Source organism: Talpa occidentalis, unplaced genomic scaffold (assembly GCF_014898055.3).
Source record: "Talpa occidentalis isolate TD23 unplaced genomic scaffold, MPIMG_talOcc4v2.1 talOcc4.8, whole genome shotgun sequence".
NCBI classification, from domain to species: Eukaryota; Metazoa; Chordata; class Mammalia; order Eulipotyphla; family Talpidae; genus Talpa; species Talpa occidentalis.
The window spans coordinates 22,038,324-22,064,639 of record NW_023605194.1 but is presented as its reverse complement, the minus strand read 5'-3'; the positions used below and the strand labels follow the sequence as shown (position 1 = coordinate 22,064,639).

The following is a 26,316-nucleotide window of genomic DNA, read 5'->3' as shown; positions in this document are numbered from 1 at the left end:
TGAAGAAAAATTCTTCATGTCTTTAGATGAAAATCAAAAGCAAAGAATAGCAAGTTCCCAAATGAAGAAATGGAAAAAAATAAAACAAGCATTTTATTAAGTATTTTACATATTCTAGGCAAAATCCTAATCCCTGAAGACACAAATATGAAGATTCTTTGTTCTCAAGGCGTTCATATCCTGACTGGAAGATATTCCTAGTTAGCCCTATAACTCCTAAGTAAAAAAGATTAAAGTTAGTTTGGGTCCTTAAAACTATGATAATTATGATTCCTATAACTTCCATAATTTGTTGAAATCACCATTTGCATGTGAATTTATAATGTTACACATATTTATGCATCCGCTTTTAGGTGAAATGAACTCAGAGTCTGTCGTTGAATAAGACAGCTAACATTCATTCAATGAACATTTATAAGACACCTACTGTATTTCTAGTTTTGAGGCTACAGAATGAATAAAACACAGACAGGGTCCTGATCCCAATCTGTAGTCTATCAAGAGAGATATGTAAACAATTTGATAAGTGCTATGGCAGAAAAATAAACAAAGTACCACATAAGGACAGAGCAGAAGATAAGAACTCCTTCCTGAAGGTGTCAGAGAAGATCTATTGGAAAGAGGAAAAGCCAGGGAGACGCAGTATTCCAAACAAATGACACAAAGTAAAACCCAGCAAAGGCAGACAAGGCTATGGTATCTTCTGAAATGTGTTTATATTTTGATGCAGCTAGAGAGCAGACTGTGCAGAGAGGGGAAGGGAGTGCCTGGCCTTCCTATCTGCAAAGTGGGCAGGCAGCAGACCCTAAAGGCCAGGGTGTGTGTAAAAGGGTTTAGATTTCAAGAAAGAGTGATTTGATCATATGTTTCATTTCTATAAAACTACCCAGAAATCTCTGTGGGAAAATTATTGGAATTTGAAACTTTTAGTGAAAGTCTTTTAAAGTGTAAAGTGAAAATGAGAAGAGGGGATGAGTGTTACTAAGACATCAGAACTAACAGAACTCAGTACCTAATGGAGTATGTGAACAAAGGGCAGGAGCAAACCTAAAATGGCTTCCTGGTCTCTAGCTCAGGCAAAATGGCTACCGTGCCAGGAACCAAATCTGGAACAGGAAAAGGAGGAAAACTAAGCATATGAAAACTGTGCGATTCCTTTCATAGTTTACAGAATTAAAACTTAACCATAAAGCAAGATATTGCATTAATTAAAGTAGAGTAAATTAATAAAAAGGACAGTAATCATTGTTGCAGGGTATGGGGTTTGGGGGAGGAGACACACTAACACATTGCTATCCCGCAACCTGGTGGAATCATTCCGAAAAAAAATTTGGCAACAAATGTAAGAGCCATAAAAATTATCATGTACTTTGACCCAAAAGCCCAACATTCTGGAATATAGCCCAAGGATGTAATTCAAAAGAAATAAAAAACCTATTTGTATAAAGATGTTTATAGCTGCACTATATATTACAGGCGAAAACGGGAAACAGTCCAGATGCCCAACAGTGAGGGAACACTTAGGCAGACTTTGGTATATTAATGCAATGGAATATTTTATTGCTATTAAGAATGACAAATATGAGAACTATGTAGAAATATGGAAAGGGCAATATAAAACAATGAGTAAAATATGCAGAACTCAAAATGATGCATATACAATGATAACAACTATGTAAAATTACATCTGTATAACCAGGAGGATTGGGAAAGACTGCAGAACTGGTAATTTAGAGTGCTGACATTTTTTATACTGTTGGTTAAATTGCTGGGAATGTTTATGTGTTTCAAGTTATATTTCACTGTGTATTTAGTGCATAGACATTAAAAAAGATAAATCTTCATTTTTTTTCTTGCACATAAAAGAAAAAAAAGTGCTCATGAGTACCTTTTGTTGCCTAAGTGACTTTTTTCTAGTGTCTTGATTCCTGTTAGTTCTTAGGTATATGAGGAAGTTGACCCCACTTCTTGCCACCACATCTGTCCCTAAGTATTGAGTTCAAGCTTTTTACTGACAGCAAGCCAGCATTAGGTACTGATATTTATACCATGGACACAAACTGGAGTGCCCTCACTATGCCCTATGCATCTCCTCCATATAATTTTAAATCTCTGACACAGAGTGTTTTTATTCTTATCATCTATTACCCCATGGAACTGCCCCTGCACTTAATGAAGACTCATCCCTCTGGATTCCATTTCTTCTAAGCTTAAAGGACTTCACACTTTGGCTATATCCTTCTTCTCTTGTATCATTGAGTTCTTTACTCCCGGATGAGTTTCATCAATGTAAAAAATTATTCACCATAAAAAATTATTATTCATCAACATAAAAAATTAAATGCCATCCCTGGCTCCACATCTCCCTTCATTTTTCTACTCTCCTTCATAGTAAAAATTCTACTGAGTTGTCCACATAATTGTTTCTTTTTTTTATTAAGATTTATTTACTTGTACATACAAGAACTGGGGTACAGGCCAGAGGTGCAGGGGGTGAGAGGAGTCACCAGAGACAGAGTGAGGAACAGAACAGGCAGACTGACTAAAATACACTGCTGAGGGGTGCAGCCAGTGAGACAGGAGAGGTCTGCTGTGCATTGTGGGTAGCTCCCTGGCTGGGGATCAAATTCATGCTGCGGAGGCTGCGGACAGCTTCACAGTGCTATGCTTAACTCCTTGCACCACCAGAGAGGCCTCCCACATTATTGTTTCTAACTTCTCACTCTTCATTCACTCTTCAAACAAATGTATGTGACTTCTGTTTCCATCGCTCCACTAAATTTTTTCTCAAGGTCGAGAACCTTCATGTTGCTGAATCCAATGGCACTTTTCAGTCCTGTTACTTGACTTCTAGGCCTCCCAACAACTCTCCCTCCTTACTTAAAACTCTCTTTTCTTGGTTCCTGTGATATCTCATTCCCTCCCTTCCTCTCACTTCTGGGGGCATTCTTCTTTCCTACATTTCTAAATGTGGAGTTGCTCTGGACTCTGATTCTGTCTCTTTTCTTTTTATATTGTCCCCAACTGATCTCCCTGATTCCAGGAACCATAAATCCCATTTGCATGCTAATGACACCCAGAGGGAATATTTCTAGCAGAGACCTTCATCCGCTGAATAATAGTCAATGATATACTGGACATCTCCATCTAGACTAGTGCACAATAAACATACGATGAAAACTGAAATCATGATATTCTTTCCAGAATCAATTATTTCCCCAGACTTTCCTTCTCAGCACTGCACACCTCGTCACTTACACATTCCTATGTCACATCACCATACACGTATCCAGTACATCACTGAGTTCACGGATTCTACCTGGAGCAAGGTATTCCATTGCCATGGCCCTCACCCTGATCCCATCGCTTTTCCTCTGAATTACAGCTGCACGCTTCTTGATGATTTCCCGGCTTCCTCTCCAGTCCATTTTAGATTGAGTAGATAAAGCATACCATAAGGAAGCAAAAGTCTGTTACCCCAAAATATAACTTTTTGGCAAATGGTTGATTTCATGGGTCAGGCTCCAAAGGCTAGGTGGAGGTTCCTTTTGAAAAAGGCATGTATGTGTAAGCTTCTCTCTATAAGGGACTCTCCCAGGAAGACCTGATCACCTTATCTCTTTCAGAAGGAAAGGCAGAACTTAAATCTGCATACCTTTGTTTAGTGCCTTCCTTCTTAAATTCTCTGACTGACCACCCCTTTCCTGCCCTCCACCCCCTTATTTGGATAAGCTACTGAAGATGGTGTCTGAAGTCATGTGATAAGTTACTCAGTTTTACTGGGTTTCCCCAGAGGTATACATGTTACCATTTAAGCTTCTATTTTTTTCCTTAATTTTTTTCTTTAACCAATTTACCTGATGCTTGCTTGATTATTTGCTAGCCTAGAAGAACCCAAAGGGGTACAGAATGATTTCTTTTGCCTCCCAACAATACTTACTTACATAGCAAATTAAATTATTTTCCTCTTCAGTTTAAAAAGATCCAATATCTTTCCCACCACATAAGTCCTTGTACTACATCTATAAGCCCCTATAAAACATGATCACTAATTATTTATCTAGATATTCCTTTCATCTTGGTCCTCCTTTCATCCTCAGAACCCTTTTATATTATATATTATATCATATTATATTATACTATATTATATTATACTATATTATATTATATTATACTATATTATATTATATTATATTATATTCCCCATTCCTAACACCTGTTGCTTAAGAACATTTGCATAATGAATGGCTGATTAGTATAGGGTCAGGCTACTACGAGAACATCCTGAGTCTCATGGAATACATTAATAAAATCATTAAAGTAAATTAAATTACCATACACATGTGATTATTATCCTGTAATTATAACATGTAGAATAAAACCAACCTCTCTATCACCACTTCACACATGCACGCACGCACACATACACACACATAGTAACTTCAAAGGACTTAAAGGGAAGCTTATAGCTGCATTTGTGGGTGAGGCCCATGTCATGAAACTGTTCTGTGAGAAAAAGAGGAAGTTAATCCTGACAGAAAGGGAGAAAAGAGAAGGGCAGGGAAAGGACAGAAGGAGAAACAAGGGTTGGGATACGTTTTATAAATGAAAATGCCTAAAATTAAATTTTGAGTTGTTAATGTTGTTATAATCTTCTGCTTCCCAAACCTTCACTAGTTTAGATTAAGAATCTAGAAAACTTAAATAAGGGACCAGGAAAATGAATATAAGAAAGTGAAAATCAAAATCAACAAAAAACTATAAACCAGAGACACTTTTTGGGGGGTGGGGGGCGGGAGGGGAAGGATTGGGGTCAGAATGGGGCGTTTGCAATTGTATGGGGGAATATAAAAATAAAATTTATTATTTAAAAAAAATAAAATAAATAAATATTTGGTTAAGTCCACCCATGAAAAAAAAAAAAAAGAATAAACCACCACAAAGGGGAGAGAGTTACAAGAGCCATCAGCCACAGAGGCCAGACAGGAGGTTGGTCAAAGATTTCTTGATCCTAGGACATTTCTGTTTATACTTGTATTGCATTTATCTAACTTCACTTGGTCTCTGTACTTCACTGGAAAATGTCTTACTCATCTCTGAAGGAACTCATCAATTGCAGGAGGAACCATACCTACCCCAGAGTGACATGAGGCCACATAAAAGATGTGCCTTGGAGTATACAGAGTTCCAGACAAGCTCCCGACTCTCCTGGGGGTATTGTTCCCACGCTTCCTGCTCCAGTTACATCCCCACTTTGGGTCTTGGATTCAACATAGATCTTCAACCTTCTTCATGCCATTCCCTCAGACATGCCCTCTGACCCTACATAACTGTACCCAACCTGCAAAGTTCTCCCACTTATTCAATCTGACCTGGTGCACAGCCTCTGAGTCAGAGACCACTTAACACAGTGTCTCATCTACAATCAGTGCTTAAACAAAATTCTTAGTAGATTCAGTCAAAATTAAAGAAATCAGGTGACAGCAATTCTCAGGATATCTGCTAATAAACCTCTACACTAAACTACACTTTAATCTACAGGTATTTGAAGTGTTTAATAACTTTTTAGGTCAGCTCCACTGGCCAGGAGTCTGTCAAGCTTCACTTTCTATAAGAGGTCACAAAAAAAGTAGATAATATTTTGCCTTTAAAATATACAAAATGATGCCATGAAAAACTGTAATGTTAAATGTGCTTTTTCAAAGAACGCATTCCTTCTAGCCTATCCTGGAGATGATGTAACCCCACCCAACCCCACCATGTCGTGGTAACTGTGGAAAGCCTAGAGAAATTAGAAGTGTTTCCACTGATTGATGGAAAATCCCTGTTTTAGTTGGAGAAACCACTACAGAAAAAGTCTCCCCATCTTTCTTAAGTCTGGAAATAACCAGGAAAAATACAAATTACATTAACTTATTACATTTAGAAAACAATGCTATAAGAACAGCTAAATAATCTGACCTACCCATCTAGGAGGGCGATGACATTCTTCCTGGGCCGCCCAATATTAGGGCCATACAAGCTGGCTCTGGAGTAAATCCGGATGGGCTGCAACAGGCTCTTCAACTGGATGTAATCCTTTCCCAACTGGCTGCCATTTACTGCCCGGCCATGCATGGTCCGATAGTTATTTGGCTCTAGATTAGAAGCAGACATGCAAGTCAGAGTTGAAAAGGGGGAGGCTTTGCCAACCCTTTCCTTTCCACAGATCGCTCTGCCTTTTTCTTAATGTGAATATAATAACCAAACAGAGGGTGTGAGCTCGCTGAACTTGAGGAACCACCTTAACAAAAACTCAGGTGCCATCTAACTGTTCTATTCATTTTTAAAATAATCTTCATAAAAGGGCACCTAATTCACATCACAGAGACCAGACTGATTTTCAGGTGATACTCTACAGTGCGTGGTATATAGGTTGTAATAGTGTCCTCCAAATTCATGTCTACTCAGAATCTCAGAATATGACCTTATTTGGAAATAGAGATTTTGAAGATATAATTAGTTAAAATGAGATCATATGGGTGGGGGTGTGTCCTAAATTAAATTTAAGAGAAAGGAGAGGGAGGTTCAGGTGCAAGACACAAGGTAGAAGGTCATGTGTCAAAGCTGGCAAAGACTGGAGGGATGCAGTTATATCAAGGATTGCTAGCAACTACCAGGAGTGGAGGGAGAGGTTTGGGATAGATTCGCCCTCAGTCTGCAGAAATCAACTCTGCCGATGCTTTTATTTTGGACTTCTGCTTTCTGAACTGAGGGAATAATTTTCTGTTGTTTTAGTCTACTGAGTTTGTCATTTGTTATGAGGAGCAGGAAACAAATAAAAATGGGAAAAATAAAAGTTTCATAAAGAGGGTCATTGTACCAAAAAGTTTAAAGAAATATAATGTTCAATAATAGGAAAGTGGCTGAGTGAAATCATTTTTAGTAGAACCCACTTTCTATACCCAGTGTCTATTAACTTAGTAGTTCTAAAAAGGGAAAGAAAGTCCTAAAAAAAAAATCTTAGGGGGCAAAGTTGATTTAAATTGAAGCATGTGCCCCAGGGAAGGTTAACACTTAGCTAGCTTGAAGCTGTGATACTGGTAGGACAAGTAATAGACCTACAGACATGTTAAAAAAGTGAACAGAGAGATTTGGGGATTAAGACAGCTATAGTGGGCTTGATAAACTCACAGTTGGCTCTTCCAGCCTAGAAGGCTGTGTGTGCTCTGGAGTGAGTAGAGAGGGTACCAGCTAGCCATACGTTCCCAGGTGAATATGAAACCTACTACCTTCATAAAGGAGAAAGCATGCTGGAAAGTAAAATATGGTCAGACTTATAAACTACCTAAATTTTTAATGTGTCCCCCAACTCACACACACTGGTAGAGGGGATAAGCCCTCTCCTCAAGGTAAGCACAACCCTGATCAATCATTGTCTAATACTAAGCTATATTTGCTCAGGGACATCCTGCGACAGGGTTTAAAAAAAATTAAAGATTGAAAAATAAAATATTTAAGAGGTATCAGCACGTACATGTTGCAAGGGAGATAGACTCTATATAATTAGTCCAGGTAAAACTTTAAACAAGCAGACAAGAAACAACAAAACAACCTCTGGGATAAAGGATTCAGAATCCAGAGTTGCTCCAATACATTATGTGAGACGTGCAGTTTGCAACAACAAAAAAATATAGCATATAAAGAAATAGAAAATATAAGAGCATGTTCCATAAAAGTGAGAGGAGGGGCAGTTAATAGAAACTGTCTTTTAGGTGACCCAAACATTGGATTTATCAGACGAGGACCTCAATAACTGCTATTTCAAATATTGTCATAGTCCTAAAGGGGAGAATAAAAAACTAAAGGAAAGCATGATGCTATTGACTAATCAAAAAGGCATATAAATAGACAAAAGTTATAAAAACATTAAATAGAAATCTTGGAACAAAAATGACTCTTTATATGCAGGGTAACACAGTGAGGCTTACAGCTGAATTCTTACCAGAAACAATGGAAGCTGGAAGACTGAGATGACTCAAAATGTTAAAAGTAAAAGACAAAAAGTTAACTGAGAATTCTATATGCAGCAAGTTATCCTTCAAGACTGAAAGTAAAATTTAGATCTTCCTAGAAAAACAGAGGATGAAATTTGTGAGAAAATCTGCCTTACAAGAGATAAGATCAGGAAGTCTTTAGGAGAAAGGAAATGACAACTTCCAGAAAATGGGGGAAAAGGGAACATTTGAGGCCAGTATTCTCTGATACAACAACCTGCAAAGACATCATAAGGAAAACAAATTATAAATTCCTCATAAATATAAATCTAAAACTGGCCCCTAAAATATTTACCAACTGAATCTACCAGTATTTTGAAAGTATTATACATCATAACAAGTAGAAATTATACCAGGAAAGTATGGTTGATTTAATATCAAAACCCAACTAATGTAAAATAACACACTGGTAGAATAAAAGACCAAAACCACATTATCATCTCAAAAGATGTAAATATGAGCATCTGACAAAATCCAAATCCCATTACTGATCAATACTCTGAACAACACCACATAGTGGGGAACTTCCTCTTGATGAACATATCTAAGAGAATACCACATATTTAGTGTGAGACACTTTCCTAAGATTGGAAACTAGAGAAGGAAGTGTGTTTTTGCCACTTAACTCCACAATATATGAGAGGTTCTAGTCAGTGTAACCAAGCAAGGAAAAAAAATAAAAAGCATCTAAATTGGAAAGGAAGAAGTAAAACTGTCATTTATTCTCAGACAACATATTCTGAAGAATTCACACACGGGAAAAATACAAGATCTAAAAAAAATATGTTCAACAATATTGGGAGGATTAAAAAAAAGCCATGTATAAAATCAATTATATTTCTAAATACTATCAATGCACAATACAAAAATGAAATTAAGAAAGGAGATCCACTCACAGTTACATCAAAAAATAAAACTTTTAATAACAAATTTAACAACAGACGTACAAAACATGCACTGAAAATCACAAAACATTTCAAGAGAAATTTAAATTTCAATAAATGAGGAGAAAAATCTATGCTCATGGATTGGACTATTCAATATTGTTAAGGTGGCAATCTTTCTACACTTATCAATAGATTCAAGGCTATGTCTATCCAGCAGGCTTTACTGAAGACATAACAAGCTGATCTTAAGATTTACATGGACATACAAACACCCAGTATAGCCAGAACAGTTCTGAAAAAGAACAAATCTAGAAATTATAACTTCCAGTCTTAACACTCATAAGGCTAATTATAATGAAGGCATGTAGGCACAGCAAAAGTATAGATATAAAGATCAATGAAACAGAATTAAGAGCCCAGAAGTAAATACATTTATGATCAACTGATTTTTGCTATAAGTATCAGGAAAACTGAATGGGGGAAAGAATAGTAGTTAAAATAAACATTACTAGGACAACTTGAGATCCACGCAGGCTCAAAAATAAATTCCCAATGGATCTATGTTCATATGTAAGAGCAAAAGCTATAACCCTTTTAGAAGAAAATATAGGAAAAGCATTCTGTGTTCTTGGGTTAAGCAAAGCTATGACACCAAAAGCACAATCCATAAAATTTAAAAATTATAAATTGAATTTTGTCAAAAGCCAAAACATCTGCATGTCAAAGGATGCCATGAAGAAAATGCAAAGATAAGCTACATACTGGGAGAAACTATTGGCAAATCATATGTTTAATGAAGAACATGTATCAAGAATATAACCAAAATCTTGCATCTCAATAATAAGATAACACAAACAAAAAGGCAAAGATTTGAGTAGACATTTCACCAAAGATTTAAGAAGGGCTAATAAACTTAGTAAAGAATGCTATTTCTTTAGTTATTAGGCAGGTACAAATTAAAGCCACATTAAAATAATACTTTGAATCCACTTAAATGTTTATAATTTAAAAAATGGCATGCAATAACATGTGTTTCCAAGGATACAGAAAAACTGGATCCTTGGGAAACAGTTTTGCAGTTTATTAAAAAAAAAAAAAACAGATTATCCATAAGAATTAATAACTCTTTTCCCTTCCCAGGTATCTTCCGAAGAGAAATGAAAGCACTTATCCACACAAAGACTTGTATGTAAATGTTTATAGCAGCATTGCTCATCATAGCCAAGAAGTAAAAACAACATAAATGCCTGTCATTTAGGTGAGGAGAAAAGCAAAATGGGGTCGATACCCACACACTGGATCACTAGTAAGCAATAAAAAGGAATGCACGACTTTTACATGCTACAACATAGATAAGCCCCCAAAACACATGAAGGAAGTCAGATGCAAAAGGCTACAGAATGTATGATTCTAGTTGTATGAGCTGTCCATAAAAGACAAGTCTACAAAGACAGAAAGCAGATTAGTGTTTCCTGGAGCTGGGAATGGTTATAGGAATCGCCTGCAAACTGGCACAAGGGATAATTTGGGAGTGGTGCAAAGGTTCTGAATGTGAAATGTGGAGATGGTTGTACAAGTCTGTGAATTTACTGAGCGTCATTGTACTGGGGGAAAAAAAGGAAGAAGGAAGTAGTAATCATAAGTACAGATATAGGAAGTAGTAAGTTCAAGTTGAATATATCAATTTGAATTACTGAAGGGGAAAAATTTTATGAAAGAATAACAATAAACTGTTTTTAAGTCCTATTTATTATCTGTTTCTCCTCTACTAGAATGTAGACAGGTATATTTACCTGCTAGGTACTGATGTATCTCTCAAAGGTAGTATAGTACCTTTGGCACCTACTATGCAGTCAATGCTTATTTCATTGCTGCATGAAAGCTGAATGAAGTGAAGAAAGCCAAGACATGTTAACAGATTTAGCACCTACTGTCACCTTTAGTTTTTTGTCTCACCTCTCTGAATATACTGTGTTACCTTTATAATATTTACTTTATTTACCTGTATAATATTTTGAGTTCCTAATAGAAAAGAATTTGAAAGTGCCTTGTAAACTAAATACTATGCAACTACAGATTAATGTTTGCTAATCACAAACATAAATCTCTTAAGAAAGAAACTTTAAGTCTTTTAGTGGCAGGACATATGCATTACATGTCCTTAAAAATAAAGATAAACACATAATATCCTGTTCTGTATGTTCCACCAACGGGAAGAAGAATGGGCGAGAAGTTAAAGCATCTCCTCCATTCTTCCCGGCAGCACTGAGCATAATATTTTGCATAGCATGTGTTTAAAACATGTATCTTAAATGGAGGGAAGAGTATGCATGTGGGTGGGAGAGTGTGAAGAAAGAGTCAAGAGGATGAAGGTGAATATAGTGAGAAGCAGATAGGAAGACAAAAGGAGAAAAGAGAGCAGATAAAGACACCATAAATACTATCTCCTCTTCCCCTTCCTCCTCTCTATCTCCCTTCATTTAATTCCCTATCCATCAAATGTTAACTTGAAAATGCAGTTCTCAGAATCTCTGGGCTTCATAAACAATTGCCAGTGGTGTTTCAACCCTGTGTTTGGCCTTCACAAGGCTGTAACTGTTACATATTACAGAAAAATACACTGTGTAACTGCATAAATGACTGTATATAAACACAGCATGTATTTATCCATACAAACACAGGCTAAAAGCTTAATAAATGTGCAAATGAATAAATAAAACTGGAGTATCAGAATCACCATCTCTAAAAGGGTAACCTTTATAAAGTCAGGAATTTGATTTTGCTAATTCATTCAGTAGACATTAGATTCCAAGAAACTGAGTCCTATAACTAAGATCATAAGAGAATGTGGATGAATGTATAAGTCAGACATAGGTATGAATATATGAAACTGACTCAGGAATTAATTACAGTAACTATAATTTGCTCATAGATGAGGGAAGATCAATTTGGGAAGCACATTGATAACTTACAATGTCGTCATCAATTAGAGATGTTGTATTATCTCTAGATAATTTAATATTGTAGAGCTCTTGAGAAAACAAGCACCATTTCCCTGGAGCAGAGTTGTACTCTTTCCACAGTTTTAGCACCAGCTTCGAAATCCCCCCAGTTCTTCCTTACTTTAGGTCCACCAATGGTTAAAACAAATGGAAATAATTAGAATCATCACCTGACATGAACCAATTATGGAGCTTACAATTTATGGATATTTAAAGGAAATATTTCATAGCCACAGAACATAACTGTTAAAAATCTTTTATCAAGAAAGTCATTCTTTAATAGATACTGACATCCTAAACTTTCTTAATATCTACCTCTTGATACTGGGTATATCTTGCTTTTGTGGTTGCCTAGAATATTTGCTGATTACAAAGGAGAAAAAAAAGTAGGTTAGTCATTTGAAGTTTAGCACTCTAGGAGAAACAACCAAAAAACAACCTACTTTGATTTTTCCAATGTGAGATTTTCTCTAGAGATAAGATACTTGCTAATAGGATGTGGGAGGAGAGGCACAGGAGAGATGAGTGATAAGAGGGCTGACCAGTGCTATTGTCCCTCCTGAAATCTGAATACAATGATCAAACCTCTGTCCAAAAAGATAAGGTTACAAAAAGGAAAATGAACAGAAGATTGGAGAGACAAGTCTAGACCAGGAAGATGACTATGCAGATAAATTCTGAGGGGAAGGATGTGAATATATAACACAGAATAGCTGTACACAGAATGCACTGAATATTTTAAGGGCTATGATTCTAGCACCAGAGAAACTGTAAGTGTTTTTTAAATGAATGAGAAAAAAACAGTAAAAGGTACACTGAGTTGGGCAGATCAATAAAGTCATATGAAAAATAGAAATATAATTTTCAAGAAAGGAAAGATATGGAAGGAATGGGCAGGGTGCCCACTTGGTAGTGGTGAATGGCACTACAATTTTGTTGGTGGGTGTGATGTGGTAGAAACATATATCAAGGTGTAAAGCTGTATTCCCAAAACTTACATAATACTGTAAACCAGTAGTGATTCAATACAAACTTTGTTTAAAAAATGTCAAACTCTAATATTTTTGACTAGAGACTCAAAAAATGCCAGTATCTCCTTTGATAGAAATACAAAAACATGACTAGATACTTTCTACTTTATTAGTTTTTAATTCACAGATTTGGTTATTTTCCTACTTATATCTTCATTTTCTTATCTGTGATGGCACCTTTTCTTCTCATCATAATGATTCTTTGCTGTTGTTAAGCCCTGAAGAGGCACTTTAAAAACTGATGACGAGAATCAAGTATTATGTGGCTAAGGTGACTAACATTCTTTAAATGTAATTAGTTCTATCTTCAAACTATTCAGCACAGTTTGGTGGGAGGGGACAGGTAGAGAGGGGCAGGCTCTCAGTCTGGAATAGACGGATATATACAGAAAGATGCATGTACCCCCTCTAACCCCCACCACCCAATCCAGTTAAGCCGATTCAAGATTTACTTAATTTAACAAGCTGCCACATTGAGAGATGTCAAAAACCCAGGAGGATTTATTTCATCAGTCACTTGTGGGTAAATTGTAAATGCTTTGGGCTTATCTATAACTAAATGAGATTTTTTTGCAAAAAAAAAATTTTATTTAGGTAGCTCATTTTGAAAGGAAAACAAGGAAACCGCTTTGAGGCAGAGCACGCATTCTCCAGTTCACCAGAGGCCCTGCCACTCCTTGCTCTCTTATACACAACCCACTTTAAACATTACACCTAGCTGGTTCCTCCTGGTATGATGTCCAGTTTGGGAAATGCAGTATGAAGAACATCTTGCTCTGTTTGGAGATGAGAACTAAGAAGGTAGAGTCAGATATTGAGGCTAGGTGGGGTAGTTATGAATTAACAATCTAAAATAACAGAAAATGTTGAGCACATGGAACAGAAAACGTGAGGGAAAGCAGCAAGGACAGGACTTCACCCAACTATGGAATAATTGTGCCCAGTTCAAAGCTGATCACATCATTCTCGCTTTTGTCATGGACTGTAGGACACCCAAAGTGATCAGGAAGATGACAAACCGCAGGCTACCCCAGTTCTTCCTCTGACAGACAAAGCCTTGGCAATTTAGCTCAGTGGGTCTCCATTTGATAATGACTCTCCCCCAATTCACCCCTCTCCAGGGGAGAAGAGGAAAGCATGAAAAAGAAAAGAAAGAAACAGACCTTTACTGAGTTAATGACTACTGATAGGAAAATAGGATGTTTATTCTTATAAGACTCTCATCTCTTAATATCTTATTATGAGAACTTCCAATTCTAGGATGCAATAAACACACACACATGAAAGTGAAGGCACACACACACACACACACACACACACACAAACACACACACACCCCCCACTCCAAACAGTAATGGGTTGGATTGAATATTCTAGGCCATGGACAAAAATGTTAATTTGTAGCCGTAATTTTAAGAGAAGTCTTGATTTGTTAGACTCAACTGTTTGTTCTAAGGCTTACCCCAAAAAGGCCTTTAATTACACAATCAAAATATTTTCACATTTTGCTATTCATAATTTTAACTATAATCCACATTAGTTGACTCAATAATATTATATATATATACATATATGATTAGTAAAAAAAAGTGTGACTAAGGCAATATTTCTTCAAAGTGGGTCCCATAAATTACTGTTCATGGGATGATAATATGCCATACACACACACACACACACACACACACAAACACATCACAAATATATACAGATACACATGTCAACACAATTTAATGATTAAATAGGACTAACTACAAAATTTGCAGGGTCTTATTTAAAATAAAAATGTAAATCTCTTTCTTAAAATCTTATGCAGATGTTGAAGATGGTGATACCAGAGCATAAAACAGGCATTTGTAAGCATGGAGTCCTATAGCAAAGATTGCACACCCCTAAAACCAACTCTAGTGAAATGGTTTAAGAATGCTCAGCTATAAAAATGTTATATGGATTTTTTTGAGGCAGGACTTCTGAGAGCCTTTTATAATCTAACGTGCACAGAGTACTTTCAGGAGGTGTCTATACTATAGGGCAGTCTCCAAATACCCTTGACCAATTTCTTTTGAATTTTTATAAGGGTCATGTTCAGGACCACTGCTCCCTAGAATACACACTCTAAAATGCAGCTCAGGCTGTGCAGATAGGCTTTATCTGGTTTAACATCAATTTGTTAGTCACAAATCACATATGACATCATCACCATATCTGGAATAGGTAAGTGGAGATAGCAATAGATGTAGATGGTGCAGATTCACTAAATCTACCGACCTGCGCTATTTAGCTGTTTGCAATTCAGTGGTCAAACAGTCCAAGTGTTTCCTGGGCCAGTGCAAATGGTTTAACTGAGACTATTTCCTCACCAACTTAGGTTTACCCCTTATCATCAATTAAGAGGAAATAACATCCTTACTTACCATTACCCAATTCCCAAGAAATGTTGTACTTTTTGCTGGCACTGTACTTCAACAGACTCAGGGCACTAGAACTGTTCCAGGAGTTATTGGGATTACGACGCAGTGCATTTAGAGCAAATATCAGGTGGAGTCCAGAGCAATCAGCAAAGTTATAAAGTTTGTCTAGAGACCTGGCTGGGAAGAAGCAGAGAAAGGCTTGTAACTTTCAAATCAATATTCAAAAATATTAGCTACTACAAAAAAAACCTTTCTATGAGCTTCCCACTAATAGGAATTACACAGTCAGCCTTCTAAAAGTGACTATTACCTCTCGGGTTGGATACATTTCAAGGTGATTTTGGAAAGTAGCACACACAATTTCAGGTAGAGGCTACATATTGGCAACCCGGACTATTTCATAGTATGTTTCATCTGTTAACAAAAAAATTGAATTTATGATATTTAAAATGGGTAGATATTTTTAAAAACCACTGAATCTCTAGCTTTCTTAAAAAGCCAGAAGATCTGATAATTTTAGGGTCTATATTCCTGAATGACATGATAAAAACAGTGTCAGGAGACAGGGTCAAGAAAAACAAAAGGCTGATGAATCTTGGAAAATAGCTCAGCCTAACAGTGCATCCAAAAAAAATTCACTCAACCCTGATAGTTTCAATATTTCTGAGAATTTCCAACTTCTGAGAATGTAAATACCACAATCATTAGTAGAAATACATTCAATTGCAGTTTATCCCACACACCATCAACTCTATTTACCCAGTATCCCATGCCCAATCAATTCCTTAATTTCATTGTCACAATTCTTAGTTAGGTTCTCACTTCTACTTGCATGAATTACCACATCAACATCTCTATTTGCCTGCCTACTTCTAGATGCTTCCTATCCTGCCAATTCATCTCTCCCCAATCTCTTTAATCAATTTCACTCATCCATCAAAACCTCAGCGGATCTTCAAGACCTTTTTCTTCCTAGGTCCAAGGCCTCTGCTACTCAACCATAATTTTCTACCCCACCCTCAAACCTCTGCTGTTCTCTATGAGTTCTTAGTTATTGTCCGTGAGTTCTATTTATTCTATTGGTCTTTGCTCTACTTATTCTGCTCATTTGGCATGTTCTTTTCCTCTTTTAAGCATATTCAGCCCTTACTTGTCCTTCTAGGCAGTGTTTCCCAAAGTATGAACATCATGGCTTTAAGTGGTATACAGATTGAAAGAAATTTTTAGATTAATAGTTATGTAGAGGGGCTCATATCCAAGTTGTTCATAGTAGCAATGACAGGTTATAATTTGTTCAGTACACGATGAAATACACTTATTTTCCTAACTTTTAGTTTCATTTATAAAGTAAAATCCTCTTTAAACTTTTACATTAAAATTTAATATGGACAATTGATCATATTCCCACTAAGTAGCCATTTTCTTGAAATAATGATCTCCGTACATTGAGGATTTCTTGTGTTTGTTTCATGTATATTAGAAAAACAAATACATATAAAACAAAAAAAAGCACAAAAATTCTGTGATTTCATGGATGTGAAGCTTTAAGATGAGGCAAAAGGTAGGTACCAAAAAATAAGTGTCATTGTGGAGAAATAACATTATAGATGGTTTGATAACATGATAAAATTTGAGAACTAAAAAGTTGAAAGTTTGTGAAATACTTTATTATGGATAAGTTTAAATCCTGGCTCCTCCATGAAGCCATTCCTGAACACACCTATATTACGACAACAGGATCAGCCTTCTCTAAACTCAGACTCTTTACCAGTTAGCACTGGAGTGTCCTGTGACAGTCTTAACTTGAAATTGACTTGGTAATTCATCTATCTCCTCAGACAAATGGCTTGTTTTACCAGCTAAAATGTCAAGTTTCTTACGGCTGGAATTAGATCTCATCATATGCACACAGCATCTATCAGAGAGCAATTTCCTACCTTAAAATCATGCTGACGAAATTCTACTTGTTGCATAAAAGTGATCTAATAAGAAGCTGAAAGATCTCAGAGAGATCTGTCTAGTACTTATAATTGCTAGTGCAAGTGATTCACTCTTTGCTATATTATAAAATTACATGTATTTGAATATAGAGTATTAAGTAGATGCTCAACAAATGTCATCTTCCTTGGAACATGAGTTGTCAGGTTTCAAGAAAGCAGATCCTGAAAGATGACTTTCTACTCTCTCCACCAGAGGGTGCCCACGCCTCTGCATCCTCTAGTCATCCTGCTTTGGCATCTCATTCAAATAGAACTCATAGGAGTCTGTCTGGCAAAGAGTTGAAGATGAGGAGCTGGGGCTTGAGAGAGATGTGTGAGAGAATAGGCTTGGAAGTCATCTACACAGGGTGGGTAGTTGAGGCTGTGAATGTTCTTGAGACTTTTGAAGAACAAAATAGTTGAGGAGGAAATCTTAAGGAAAGCCTAAACAGAGAGGTCAAAAAGAAGCAGGGGAAAGGGCGAAAAAGGAGACTATGCAGAAATGTAGTCTCAAGGAACCCAAAAGAAGAGAGTTTCAAGGAATTTCTGGTCAAGAACAGTAGGTATTGCTGAGAAATTGAGAAGAAAATTGCCTGAGGGAAAAAAGTCATATGGTTCTCAAGCAGTAAGTTTAAAAAAGTCAATTAAGAGTGGGGATATGAACTTAAAGAATGAGTTGTAGATAACAAAGAATAGACTCTGGTACATCTAACTTGCTTGTAGAAGTTCAATGGCAATCATAGGAATAAAAGAAATGAAACAGTAATTAGAGAAGAAAATGTGCACCAGAAAATGTGCCGATGAGAGTTAGGTTTAAAGAAAATCAAGATCTGAGACAAAATCTTGGTTTTGTTAAAAAAGCCATGTGTATATTGAAGCTAACCAAGTTTTACATTAGAAACATGCAATTAATACGTACTAATATATGAATGACAGTAATTTTCCTCAGTTTCCTTGGACTTGGCATTTTCTTAATCCCGCCCCAGAATTAGCCTCTACCTCTTGCATTCTGTTTGTTGGTCATTTATTTCTCCCAAAGTAATGGCTACTCTACTTTCTGTTCCCAATTCTTTGTCAGGGTCTACTGACATTATCTCAGATTGTGTAAAGTGTAATAAAGTTCAAAAACATGATACTATCCATCCCTTTCCAAACTGATGACCACCTCTAAGATCCTCTTCTAAAAACATGATGGAGGCCTCCCCTGGTGGTGCAGTGGTTGAGTGCTGGGCTGTGAAGCTGCCCGCAGCCTCTGCAGCGCCGGTTTGACCCCCGGCCGCCAGCGAGGGTCCCACATGGTGCAACAGACCTCTCCTTCCGCCCGCTGCTCCCCTCAGCAGTGTATTTCGTCAGTCTGCCTATTCTGCTCCCCGCTCTGGCTCTGGTGAATTCTCTCACCCTCCCGCGCTTCTGACTGTACCCAGTGCTTGTATAAATAAATAAATAAATCTTAAAAATAAATAAATAAAAACATGATGGACACATGTGTATATCATCTGGGAATTAAAGTGATTAACTCAGTAATTTTGTTTTCCCCAGAAATCTATCAAGATCAGGCATTAAAGTTTCTTCATGACTCAATACCCAAGACCCACCCCAGTATTAACCAAACCCCAAACAGGTCCTTTTCAATTACATGATTCCCACCATTTGGGTGAGGGAGGGGCAGCTTGCCACAGATTACTAACACCAAATTATTTAGTTCTGTTCAGGTATGGCAGTGCTCTATATTTCATTATTCTTGCAGATGATAATCTACTCATAGTCTCTGTGTGCACAATTAGAATAAGCTTGACACTACTGCACTCGGCACCAATTTCCCCATTTGGAGTCACAATACTGGCCACCAATAGCTAAGGGTAAAGATCATGTTCTGATCCTTAGACACACAAAGAACTCTCCCTTCACAGGAGGGTTTCAAAAGAACAAGCGGTTATAAAGCAAGTATTTCAGTCTTTCTCTCTCATTTGTTTTTTTTTTTTTACTAATTAAGGAATGAATAGGATTAGATGGCATCCTTAAAACAAACCATGTTTTCTGTGCAATACTTGCTTACACTTGAACAAAGAGTTTCTCAGCACTAGTCTCCTGGAATTTGGGCCATATTAGAACTCCCCATTATTCCTTGAAAAACAATCGACATTTTTCTAGTTTTCCTTGTTGGTTTAAACTTTTTTATCTCTGCCTGGAATGTCCTTCCTTTTCTTCATTCTTTGTAGCCTAGGTCAAGGGCCTCCTCTGTGAGGTCCTGTCTGATCCCCTATGATAGAGGCACTGAGGGTCCTCCTCTGGTCTCCCAGTTCTTTATTGGCTACTTTAGAGCAATAAATAACCATGCTTATCATTGTTCAGCTCTGCCTCTCTCTAAGGCAGACAGAAAAGAAAAGGTACTGTGTCTGTTTGTTTTCTTTTTAAATTATTTTTAAGCATCATTTCAATGTCTGATACACAATAAGCCAAAATAAATGTCGGACTCCTACAGGTGTTATTTGGGTCCATTCAATGCCAGTTACAATCTGTCTGCATCCTAAACAACCAACCTTAATGATCATTGATTGTAGCAGATTCTTTCTAAATTGTGTCTGTTACTCCATACTGCTGGATGCACTCAAATATGCATTGCATTAAGTGTTCAATTTAGAGTAATGTGGAGGAGACATAGGTGACTATCTAAGAGAGGCTGTAAGAATATAGGACTTTCTAGTGGAAGTCAGAGGGAAAAGATGTGAGAATAAAGCAAAGTGAGGTCAACTCTCAACCAACTCAGTCTCTGTAATTCAGAGAAACTATCAGTTAATGCGGAACCATTTGAATCAGTGACTACAACCAGTAAGATAAGAACCATTTTAAGTGTAGCTATTAAAAGAGAACAGGTTGAAAATTGCCTAGAAGGAAAACAGCTATTTCTGAAAGAGTGAAGATATCTTTAAGCTGAGAGCTAATTTTAATATGAAGAGAAGTATCTCCAGTTTAGTCAAGGCAATGAAACCTTAAGTAGGTTATAAAGAAATCAGTCTACAATTTGACTGAAGCTGTTAAAGGAAAATGAGATTTGGGAAATGTCTGTGAATAAAACTTACAGCACTATCAGAAGACTCTGGGCTAGAGTCTAATTGTTGCATTAATCAATTTAACTAAAGGGAAAACTCCATGCTAGTAAATATAGTGTGGCCACTGATCCCAGCAAAGTCCATCTAAATGGTGACAGCAAGAAAAAAAGAGACACTGACATTGGTAAAGAAGTTAAGATTGCTTTTAAGGAATATGCCCTGAAGAAGCTGATTTTAAAGGATACAAATAACATTTCTAGAGGATAGTTTGGAAATATCTAACAAAATTTTAAATGTACATACCCTTAGACTAAGCAATCCCACTGCTAGACATTTTTCCTATATATATACTTACAAAAAGTTTCTAAAATAACCCCCCAAAATTATCACTTGTGGTGTTATTTTAAATGCCAATAATTAAAAACAATCCAAGTGCCTGTGAAATGGGGACTATATTAATAATGAAAAATACAGACTTCAGAAAATGAAACTTATTAAGGATAAAAGTATGATCCATATGTTAAATTATAAGGCTCTACACTACAAAATGATTCCAAATAAGAAAAGGGGAGAAGGTTATAATAAACCCTATGGACTTGGCTTAGAATTGGAAGTATCAGCATAACTAATGGTATTTTGTATATATACAGATGGATAGAGAAATACAGATGTGTATATGAATGTGTTTAATATATGCAATATATAAATACATTATATAAACACAGTGTGTACATTTTTTCCTGCCTACTGAAGAGCCTAGAGGCACTATCTTTCCCATATCAATGAACACTCCTAACCCCCGGATCTTAGTTTCTTTTTTTTTTATTAAAGATTTATTTATTTACTTATACAAGTACTGGGTACAGTCAGAAGTGCGGAGGGTGAGAGAATTCACCAGAGCCAAAGCAGGGAGTAGAACAGGCAGAGTGACGGAATACACTGCTGAGGGGAGCAGCGGGTGGCAGGAGAGGTCTGCGCGCCCTGTGGGACCCTCGGCCAGCAGCCGGGGATTGAACCGGTGCTGCAGAAGCTGTGGGCAGCTTCGCAGCCCAGTGCTCAACTGCTGTGCCATCAGGGGAGGCCCCAGATCTTAGTTTCTAAATACCATTCTCTCTCTGTTTCATCATGTTGAGGTCATAGTGATTTACAATACTGTATGTGATTCAGAGATACAGGATCATACCTCTTCAGATGTATGTTACTACACGACAATCCCCAAGACCCCCATTTCCCCCCCTGTGTCCCATCCCCCTTCGCTCTCTGCCTCCCCTTCCCCATTAGTAGCCTCAGTTTAAGGTCAGCTTTTTAGGGTTTGTTTTGGTTTGTTTGACTCATTGTTTTGTTTCTTATATTCCACACATGAGTGAAACTTCATATTTATCTTTCTCTTTCTGTCTTATTTCCTTAGCACAATATCTTCCAGTTCATCCACATTGTTGTGTGCGTGTGTGTGTATGTACACACACATCTACACATCTTCCTGTTCTACTCATCTGACTTTGGGCAGGTTGTTTCCATAATGCGGCTAATGTTTATAGAAGTTTATATATTGTTTTTGCATTGTTTTGGTCGATACCTACATGTGGACTTGCTGAATCATATGGTAGATCCATGTTTAATGTACTGAAAAACCTCCTTACTGTTTTCCATAGGGGCTGGACCAGTCTACATTCCCACCAAGAGTATGTAAGAGTTTCTTTGACTCTACATATTCACCATTACTTTTTGGGGGTCAATAATATCCATCTTGATTACTTCCCAAGGCTTTCCCAATGCTATTTTAAGTCTAAAGCAAGAAAAAGGATATACTTCTCTCTTGAAAAGTACAAAGCATATATAAATTGCAGAAATTCAGGAGGAAGATCACTGAAGTCTGGAAAGAAATCTCAAGAGATCATATTATCCCCTTAACATCCGCAGACCATTCTTTTTCAGAATACATCAATACAAATTTTTAAAAATCTTACTTCCACAGCTTGAAGAGTCTCTGAATATGGCTTGCACTTCTGGTGGGCTGGAGGTAAAGGAGGGGATATTTTGGTAAGGAATATTATGGAAATTGGCTTTTTTAGCCATAAAGATGTTTTCTTAGAAAGAAATTTCTTAAGATGCCATGATGACACAATAACCCAGTTTTTGGCAAAGGTCCCAGTAAGCCAGTGATAAATCTTATCGTATGGCAGTAAGAAGGACAACAATTCTTACTTGACTTCAAGCCTTTTTAGCTCTAGGACAGACCCAGCTCTCCCTTGAGTAAGGGGGTTGGGTGCTAAATCATTCAGGAAAAAGAAGTGATTACACAGAGAGAAGGGGTACTCTCCAAAGATTATGATTCTAATGGGGAGCTATAAATAGCAGGTCCAGGGAAGGAGGGAAAGAGTCAACGAAAGGGGTCACCAAACACTTATTGGCACTGATTAGTCACTTGGGCACTGAGTGTAATCAAAGATGAGACATAGTCCTTGCTTTCAAGGAATTTTTAGTCTGAGATAAAGTTATGTGGATACAACCAGCAGGTTATCAACAGGGAATATAATAATGAGGCAGAAAACTATGTTGCTGTCATGTTGGTGACATACAATAGCCTCACAATTCTTTTCCTTTGGGGTATGAAGGCGAGCCATTGCCACTGAGCTTGAAGAGTCTCTGTCCAGAAGGACATGGATAGAGCAGTTTCTCTCCTCAAGCTACAGCAACAGTGACCGAACACATACTCGGTGATTTCTGTCTCACAGTCTGCCCTGCAAGACAGCAGGTGTCCCCTCAGAAGTTGCACTACCTACTCCTGGCTTCCAGGTTTATAACTGGGATTGAAATCCAGCATTGCCCAGTTAAGGAAATGGAAGACTCCACAGTCAAGGAGTTGTAAGAATCAGCTAGTGATATCAACACAAACCAAGGATATATTCATAGGATTGGATTGTGAAGATGAATGATTAAGGGGGCCAGGCTGTAAGACTGGATAATCAGGAATTCATTGACATGGGGATGCATTCTTGGAACACGGGACTTAATACTCTGGCAAGGGATGGTGTAAACTCACAACTAGGATGACTTTTAGAAGTCTGGAAAAAATAATGGTTCTTTTTAGCAAAATAGAAATGCCTAGGTTGATAGAGGCAGGAATAAAAGAGACTGGAATATTAATAAGATCAGAAGACTGACCCACCAAAGGCTTATGGCCCAAGAGAGCCCCCAAAGGACATCCTTTCACTGAGGCTGTTAAGAACGTGCTGGCGAGGGAGCCGTAGTATCACCAGGAAGGTCAGTGGTGGCTCCTAGCTGCATGCCACATTTGGGTTTGTCAGTAACCATGACGACAAGGGAAACCAATGCAACAGGGCCCGGGTAATGACATTTAACTATAAGAAGCCAAAAGGTTGTGCTTACCATACCAGCCAGCTTAACCAACATGGAGTTTTAGAGACGGTTAATAGAACATTACACCCCCAGAGACAAATAAGTGGGCAATCAACAGGAGTGTTAATATCTACAATCACAATCATAAGGTATATGCCTTTTCCCCATAGTATTTATCCCAAAGTACACTACCACTGACAGTATAAGAGTTCTTTTCCCATCTTTGTCATAAATAGGTAGTGTCAGCCTTTTAAATTTTTGTCAGGCTAGATATAAAATTGTCTGGAAGGTTTTTTAAAAGTGATTTAGCCCCAGAGATATAGATCTAGTAGGTCTGACTTGTTCATCTTATGGAGGGTCCTGGGAATAAAACCGTGGCTGATTCTGATGCTCAGCTATCTCTGGAAACTCAAGTCTTGGCTGACCGCTAGGACCCCTTACAGTGTGACTATTTCCAGATTCTCTGTCACCTTTCATTGCCCACACTGAGGCCATCTTCTGGGTCTCAGAATTCTTTCTTGGCAGAGGTGCTTGTTTTTGCAATTCCATTTCACTTTTCTTTCCACTTCTTTAGTCAACATACAAGGCCCAATCAGGTCTTTATTATTTTATAACAAGAGTAGAAATGACACAGAAATTGATCAGACACACACAGACTCTGGAGTGAGTCTGAGTTCAAAACCTGGGTCTGCCACTTGCTAGAAGTGTAACCTTCAGCAATTTACCTTCTCTGAATTTGTGTCTTCAGTTATAAAATGAGAATGATAATTCCTATGGAGGTAAAAGAGGTAATATATGAAAAGATCTTAAAATGGTGCCTGGCACAGGATGAGTACTCAATAGATGCTATCTATTTTTATTGTCATTAAAAAAAAATCTACAACAACAAAAAGAAAAATATGGATGAGCAGGAGACTGGGGGAAGTTGCTTTAGTGAAAAGTCTTTATCCCTTGCTAGTTCTTGTCCGGAGCCAATTATCAGATCTAGTAACCCATTGACTAAAGACTTATCCAGGTCTTTAGGAAGAACATTGAAGCATCATATATTACAATGATTCTCCTGCCCAAAGGGGCCTATTGGCATTTACTCAGGGCCTAGTGCCATTTACGCTAAAGAAAGGGAACACCCAATATTTGGAGGAGTGTTAAGCTTGAGGGCTGAGTCAACATGGATAACTGGAGACACCAAGTGTTAAATGACCCTCGTGTTATAGTGGAGGATGGAGGCTGATAATAAATGAAACCCTAAAATTGTGCCTAACACAAGTGAGATGTCTGTTATTGATTGACTGATTTTATTACAATAACAGAAAAGAGGGAGAAAGTTTCCAATCATTGGACATAGCTACAGAAATTAATTTTATGTATAAATTTTAGAGACAAAAATATCATTAGCAAAATAGTTCTGAGAATTACTTCTGAAAGATCGGAACTCTGCATAGAAATTTATTAGACACTAGAGGTTTTCAGGAAAGATAAGAATTGCAAAGACAGTTCTTCCACTAGGCTGCAGTAAGCTAATGAATCCAGCAAGGAACTATGATTAACTAGGAAAGATCTATTTACTCTTTTAGTGGAGGTCGTTAACTACCACTTTGCATACTCTCTATTTATGGGCTTACTTCAGTAGCCTGTTTCTGAAATCTTATTTAGAGATACATGAACTGTCCCAGCAGTCAAGGATTTTTTTGTATATCAGAAGTATTCAACTCCGGGAACACAGCAATAATCTATTCCTTTACAGCACTGTTCTTTTAATATTAATTAATAATATTGTCTTATATTATCTTGGAATTTAAAAAAATGGGACTTTAAGCTTTTCGTATTCTGATCTCATTTAGTACTACCTAAGTACTACCTAATTTAGTACTACCTAAGCTTCAGTGAAATTCATAGTTCCAATTCTCAGATTAGTGCTCTTCCTTTGAGCCAGTTCAGAGAGGAAGAGTGGACTTACTCTTGCACAGTCTTCAATGACAACTATCTCAATTATTCTGGTCTAGACATTTTTAAGATATATAGCAATGATCATCCTTGTAATTTGCACTCCCCTGCTCTAAATCTCAACCTACTCATGGAAATTTCAGATCAAATAATTCTTATCTCACTTTAAAACCTCTCCCGGAAAGACATAGTGGCAATATGTTTCAAAAACTTTAAGAATACATATACGCTTTCTCTCAAAAATTCCACCTCTGAAAATTTGGTCTAGGGAAATATACAGAAATGAATGCAAAGTGCATATAAGTATTTGATTAATGGGGGGAGACCAGAGGGGGTAAGAAAGAGAAAGAGAGAAAGAGAGAGAGAGAGAGAGAGAGAGAGAGACTGGTCAAATTCTCAACAATAAGGGAATCAATAAATAAGTCACAGGATGGAATTCAATAAATACACTGCATAAAAATATTTTTAACATGGGAAAATATTAATATATTGCTAGGTGAAAAACAGTAGATGGAAAAACAATGAATATAACATGTAAAAAAATCCAGGGCCTCCCTGGTGACGCAGGCAGTAGAGCACCTCACTGTGAAGCTGTCTGCAGCCTCTGCAGCATGGGTTT

General features: G+C 37.2%; 1 protein-coding gene across 2 annotated transcripts in view; it reads right to left on the bottom strand.

The window, feature by feature from the left end:
- The window catches only part of HPSE2 (heparanase 2 (inactive)), a 448,287-nt gene that overhangs the window by 178,100 nt on the left and 243,871 nt on the right, over positions 1 to 26,316 (bottom strand). The window contains exons 4-5 of one of the 2 annotated variants that reach the window (XM_054690003.1): positions 15,368 to 15,541; positions 5,966 to 6,137 (exon numbers count right to left, since the gene is read on the bottom strand). In XM_054690003.1, the coding sequence (XP_054545978.1) occupies positions 5,966 to 6,137; positions 15,368 to 15,541 (346 nt within the window). The remainder of the gene's footprint in view (positions 1 to 5,965; positions 6,138 to 15,367; positions 15,542 to 26,316) is intronic. The other variant, XM_054690004.1, reaches the window with a different exon arrangement.